General features: G+C 32.5%; 1 protein-coding gene across 1 annotated transcript in view; it reads left to right on the top strand.

The window, feature by feature from the left end:
* Positions 1-7025, top strand: part of LOC119590159 (general transcription factor 3C polypeptide 4-like) — a gene marked incomplete in the record, with an annotated part of 40933 nt that overhangs the window by 33213 nt on the left and 695 nt on the right. Inside the window, 2 exon segments of the mRNA XM_037938944.1 lie at positions 5959-6058; positions 6637-6732. Of these exon segments, the coding sequence (XP_037794872.1) occupies positions 5959-6058; positions 6637-6732 (196 nt within the window).

Here is a 7025-nt window from a genome sequence, read left to right as displayed (position 1 = left end):
CGGGTTTTGCATCTAAAAAAACAAAAAAAAAAAATTTTTTTACATGTACATAAATTTGGGCAGGCTTCACAAAAAAAATTTGAAAACTTTTTTTTTTTTTTTCCCCCCGGGGACCCCCCTTAAAGGGGGAATTTTTCACCCCAAGTATACACTCGGTCTTTATCACCCCCCAAAAAAACCCAAAAAAAACAGGTAGGCCCACCATTTGTTGTACTAACATAATTTTCTTCAAGAATCTTTAAATTTTGGGAAGACCCGTTTTTTGAGGACTAAGCCAAATTGATTCATTCAGTACCAGGGTTGAAAACTATAAAAAAACCCGTATTATAGTTGAAACAAAAATTTTTTTATCATAGAGGCTTACTTTGTTTTTTACCTATGTTTCCAATATCCCAAATAAAGAAAAAAAAAAAAATCATAATTTTTTTTTTTTCTCTTCTTTTAAAAGTCAACTTAATCAAGAAGTTTTTTTATCTTCCAGGAAAAACAGTGAAGACCAAAGGTAGAAAGGTAGAACACAGTGCAAAGTCAGAAACATTCGATGGCGTGTTGTCAGCGGAAGAGAACCCCCTAGTGAACAGTCCCCCCCCAAAAATCGAAAAATGTTCCCCATCCCTGGAGGCATGCAAATCCTTAGGTTCACGAGGTCTTGGTCTCCGTATGGGGTGGGGGTTAGAAAGGGGGAATCAGGGTGTAATTTTTTATTTTTATATTTATTATATTATTATTTTTATTATTATTAAATTTTTTCAATTAGATTATCATCAAGTATTATTTATTCAGTTATTTAGTTTTTTTTTTTATGATCATTATCATTTATATAAAAATCTTAAAGCCTAAAGCAAAATTTTTAGATGTTGCTAGCCCCTTTTCAACATACCACCCGATGTTTTAAGGCCAGAAAAGGGCGGGGAGTGGAACAAGTTAGTGGATTAAAAAGGCCGTGGACAAAAAATGTCTCGCCAATTCTGGGCTTTGGGCCAGCCTCCCCCCCCAAATCCTTTCCGCAATGAGGTGTTCATGCTGGGAGAGCATTTTACCATTTATAAAAAAGAAACAGCATTTGTAATAGGGTTTTTTTGGGTGGAAAGGGGAAATGTTAAAAAGAAAAAAATTTTTTTTTTTTAAAATTTTGGGTACAAGTTTTGTTTAGGTATTTGAATATTTTTTTTTACCACAAATACATGTTGTGTCATATATTTTTATAATTTCACTAACACAATGTTACAATGTAGAATATATATATATATATATATATATTAATTATATATAATATATATATATTAAATTATTTATAGTTAAAAAAACACACACACACACACACCCACACACCACACACACACACAACCAAAACACACACACACAAAAACCCCCACACACACACACGCACACGCACGACAGCACGCAACGAAGACACGCCCAGCAAGGGGACGCCAACACACACACACCACACAACACACACAACACAAACACACACACACACCACCACACACAAACACACACAACCACACAACAACACCCCTCCATAGTGTAATATATGTGTGTGTATAAAATGTACGGTGTATGATAAATATAGGTATTAAATGGTCATTAGGCTCCCATAAAGTAACCATTACTTTTCAGCATACTGTGGACCCTTTGTGTGAAATAATGCAGGTAATTTCAGGTCTGCTCACCACAACGGCAAGTGCACATAAGTTTGGAGAGTGCCTGCGGGTTTTCAGCGGCAAGAGATATTCACATCTGGGTGAAGGAAGCTAACTTTGAAGTCTTTGTCAGCAATTCGTTGGAGTTCTTTTTGTGAAGGCGGGGTACGTTATTTGTGTGATTGGGGGTATTAAGGGGGCTGTATAACAGAAGAAATTCTTTATTATGTTTCTGTTTTTAAGTGTTTATTGTTAGTTGTTTTTCATTTACTTGAAAATCATAAGCGGAAAATTAAAAGTTTTTTTTAAAGCACACAAGTCTATATACAGTATGTATATAAATATGCACTTAAATATTTACTCATGACATACATCTACACATCTCAGTGTAGTATCAGTGCATTCCCAGATATTTACTTTCTTACATATAAACTACCTACATTTACTTAATGTCTTCCTTTCTCCTGTAGGTTATCTGGTGAGGGGTTAACAGTAATGGGCAAGTGAAGGTCTTTTATTGCAAGATAGATGGCAATGGAATTTTACTGAGAGACTTGGGTTTTGCCTTTGTGATGATTACAGGTAAGGAAATTTTAATTAAGATTTGATTAGGTGATACTGAATTATAGGTGTGTGTGTGTGTGTGTGTGAGTGTTGGGTTGTGTGTGTGTGGGTGGGGTGTGTGTGTGTGTGTGTGTGTGTGTGTGTGTGTGTGTGTAAGAGAATTTAGATAATTCCTATTTTAATACTTTCTTTTGTTTATTTCCAGAATGCAGGTGAACTTTGTACAGCTTGTTCATCTTGACAATGACCCAGCACTTGCTTCTTCTGGAAAACACAATATATTTGTTGCAGCAACAATTGATCTCACAGAAGACAAACTGCAGATTCACAATGCTGCACACTGCCATGTTGGAAAGTGGCAATTTCAGGTACTTCATTAATGTATTTTTTTGTTTAAGGTAACATGAATTTACTTTGGTGTTTTTTAAAGAGAATCAAGATAAGGGGATATATGAAGCACAGCAAAATAATAGGTGAAACTAAAGAGATTAAAAAATATTGGAAAATTGTGCTTTTCCTGTTTTGATTTTAAGCTGATTAATAATACAATGATTTGACCATTGGCTACATACCTCTACTTCAATAAATCTCACTTAAATCACCTGCAGAAAAATAACATGAATCTTTTAATAGTATTAGTTTTAATACATTATATAGTATGTGGTTCAAATAAGATATTATATCTCATCCCACTTTTCTTTAGGTTTTTGTGTATTGGAAAACAGTAACATATATGTCGCAGTCAAGGATGGTCTGGTGAAAACGCCTTTGTGTCAAGTTAGAACCAGAAAGGAAATGTCTCATTGAACTCACGGAAAATTTCCCTTTCGTTCGGAGGGCGTTGCTTTCACTGGCCTTGTGACGCACCAAATGCTTCGCTCTGGGGTATCCTAGGGTCGTGAGTATTCATATAATTTTTCAATGATATCACTAGGAAAACCCCCCCCCCAAAAAATTTTATTAGTTTTCCTGATTAATTCATTATTTTTGGTTATTTTAGTCAATTCATTTTCTTTGAGTCAGGGAGGTATACGTTTAACAAATCTTTATAAAAATAGCTATATTTTGATAGACTTGGAACTGATTTACTCTAAGAATACATGAGGAAAGACACAGGTTTAATAAAAAATCTTGTGGGAATAGGCTCAGAGCCCTATAATTAAAGCTTAGCCCCTTATTTGTGAATCTATAGTGATGTTTCTGTGAATGTGTATGTGTGTGTATGTGTGGTGTGTGTGTAGTGTGTATGTGTGGTATGTGTGTGATGTGTGTGTATGTGTGTGTGTGTTTGTGTGTGTGTGTGTGTGGTGTGTGTTGTGTGTGTGTGTGTGTGGTGTGTGTGTGGTGTGTGTTGTGTGTGTGTGTGTGTGTGTGTGGTGTGTGTGTGTGTTGTGTGTTGCATATGTATATTTATGTCTAGTGTGTATTATGTCTGGGTTTTTTTTATATGCTTGTTTTTACATTTATATAAAATGTGGAAAATCTGTTCCCCATAACTTATTGCTTCATTGTAGTTTTAAACTTCTGTCTTTTCATTTACATCTATTTTTAGAAATCAAATCCTGCATGGTTTTACAGTCATTCAGGAAGTAAGATTTTGATTATGACTTATGTGACCAGATGGCTCATAGCCAATTGAAACATCTGGTTCAACTATGAACCTGTTGAACATCACAAATATTTTGTTACACAAGATTTTGTGCATGTATTTGTGAATGTTTCCTCTTGTCTATTACTTGTAGATTTATGAAATATAGCCTAGAATAGATTGTTTTTTTCCACAAAAATATATATGTATGATATAAATTTTTTTTTAAGAGTAAGTGTTGCGTATGGACCACTTGGTAGTGCGAGAACCCACGCAGCTCAACCTTTACCAAGTGAGTAAATCGTCAACAATCATGGATCACCTGCTGAAAAGCCTGTTCCTCTTCATAGGGCATGCAGACCCTTTTTGAAAGTTCAGGTTAGTGCAGTAACTGTTCCTTTAGGATGAGTAATTCTTTATACAAAGTCCTTGCACCTACGTATATTGGGAAGGGGAAGTTTAAAAATGGTCATAGTCTTTGGTGAACGTTTTTTTTTTTTTGATATATATATATTTTTTTGTAATTTCTTTTGGAAGTTTTAAACCTTGGGATTCACTATATATATTAAACTTTCTCCTGTGGTTTTGTTTTAGTATTTTAATTTGTACATATGTGGCCTCCAAGTGCTTTGTTATTCTTGTTTATTTTTTTATTAATATTAATAAAGGTAAAATAATGATACTTCTAATATTTATAAAATATACTAATAATGACAATAGTGCTAATACAAAAAAAGAGTTTTTTCTCCTTTTTAAGAGAAAAGGAGAGTATGAAAATAAACTCCTTTTTCTTATTATTATTATTGTTGGGTTTATATTATTATTTTTATTATTATTATTATTATTATTATTATATTATTATTATTATTATTATACTGTTATTATTATCAACAGAATCTCTGCATGCAAGGAGGAGGACCAATAAAATTTCCTTCATCCAAAGAAATTACTGGTTTTTCTCTCCATGAACTGAAAGTCTTTTACTGGCTGGCAAGATGAGCAGAAACCCTTAGAGTCAGTGACATAAAACCTATAGAACATTTGGTATGTATTTTCAATTTTATGTATGTGGGGTGCCCATGTAAATGAATGCGTGTATGTGGTGATGGTTTGGTGGGAGGAGAGAAACATTTTAGATAGGCATTCAGCATGATGGAACAAATCACCATTGCCTTGCAGTACTGTCAGTTGGATAAAAAAACTAGCAGTTTTAGATATATTTGAGTATACTAGCATAAATACATTCTACAATCATCACATGAGGGTAAGGGGTTCAATACTAGACAAGTAGAAGAGACTTAGGAAGTGCTAATGGCCACAGTTTAAGGGGTGCAATACTTACCTTGCAGTCTATACACAATTCATCTGAGCAATTTTACAGTCAGGGCAAAAATGCCTATGTTGGATCATGCAAGTTCTTTTAATATGCAAAGTATTGGCATTTAATGCTTTAGCCTTTGTTTATTAATAGTTTCACAAATGTTCATATTTTATACTTTTTATAATAGTAATATATCTATTATCATCAGTCTTTTGTATTGGTTAAAGATACTTTTACTGTGAACATCACATTTTGTGTTAATACAGTAATGATAAAAAAATAATGATAATAATTTCCTTTGATATGTTTGGCTAATGAATCTGAGAGCTTCATAAGAGACATTGAGAAATTTCAGTTATAGGGTGAAATATCCTAACATTTACAATATATGATTCCTTAAACTGACATTGATTTTTTTTTATTTCCAGGAAGAACTAGAACAACAGCTACAGACAATAATATTGGAAAAATGGATAAGAGATTGTCTTAAGAATTTTACCAATGCAGTTATTCCAGGAGACCCAACCATTGCTTTGTCTATTTCTTTAATGTGTGAATGGCTGGGTAGAAAAGATGATGATAGTGATGTTGAGCTGTCAAAGGTAGGAGAAAGTTTTTACTTGTTGAAAATTATGAAAGTTAAGAAAGAAGAATTATCACAGATATAAAAAAAGTATCAAATAATCACTTAGTAATTAGCATTGTGGCTTGCATTCCATAGACTAGAATGAAGATACAGTGATTAATATCTTTTATATATAGTTATATTTACATTCCTCTCCTCCTACTCTATATAATATATATTTCTTCCTTTTCTTTTCTTTTCTTTACTTTGTCAGTCAGTGAAAAAGAAGATTGGCATAGTGAGCAACGAGCAGTGTCTTGTGTGCAAAGAAAGCATCAAACTAGATACCCTTGTTTATGGAAAATGTGAAAAAGGTAAAAAAAAAATAATGATAATGATGAATATTTATTCATCATTATCATTTGTTTTAGAAATTGGTGTGTTACGTACAGTAGAAATTTGGTTGACGATAGTTTTGTACTTGTGAGGAATTTATTAAAATTTATTGAAAATAAAGATAGAGTAACAGAATGCTATGGATTTTTTTGGTTTACTTGTTTCATGTTTTATTTAGTTTTAGGTATTATTTTAACAGCATTAGTCTGTTTAAAATAAAAAGATCTTTTTCCAATATATTCAACTTTCAGTGGGTTTTATACAGAAGCAGAATTAATTCAAAATTTTAAAGGCATGTCTTTAATACCAATTCAGATGTACTGCCACAGATTTAGTTTTTCACATCTTAAAGGGAAGAAAAGATATAAAGATATTTAAGTAATTTATAATCTAGTTCTCCTATTCATTAAAGAAATATATTACTTAATGTTTGTATACCTATAGGTGTTTGCTGCTTTGATTGATATTAATAATTTAACAAGGTAATAATATAATTAAATATATATTTTTAAGGATATATACTCATTTATTAATATATTGTTTTCATGACACGCAGGTCACACTCTTCCCAGATGTTGCCGAACATTTTTATTAAGCCGACCAACAGTGCATTGCCCTCGCTGCAAAGTTTTTGTCCACTCTGCAGCTACTTGTAAGTCATTCTAATATTTCTGCCAAATAAGTTTTGTTGGGGTATATGTGATTAGTTCTATAAATTGTGTGCATTACATGATGCAATGAATTTTTGTTTTGTTTATTGTTATTTTGATTTTTTCCTACTTGCACTTGTAGCACCATCGCTATCATCGTCATCGTCATCGTCATCGTCATCGTCATCGTCATCGTCATCATCATCATCATTATCATTATCATTATCATTATCATCATCATCATCATCACTTATATATTGCTATATATTTTATTCATATCATTATAAAGTCCATC

This window comes from Penaeus monodon, chromosome 26, assembly GCF_015228065.2.
Source record: "Penaeus monodon isolate SGIC_2016 chromosome 26, NSTDA_Pmon_1, whole genome shotgun sequence".
Taxonomy (NCBI): domain Eukaryota; kingdom Metazoa; phylum Arthropoda; class Malacostraca; order Decapoda; family Penaeidae; genus Penaeus; species Penaeus monodon.
Note: the sequence above shows the minus strand (reverse complement) of the source record. Positions and strands in the feature narration are given on the sequence as shown.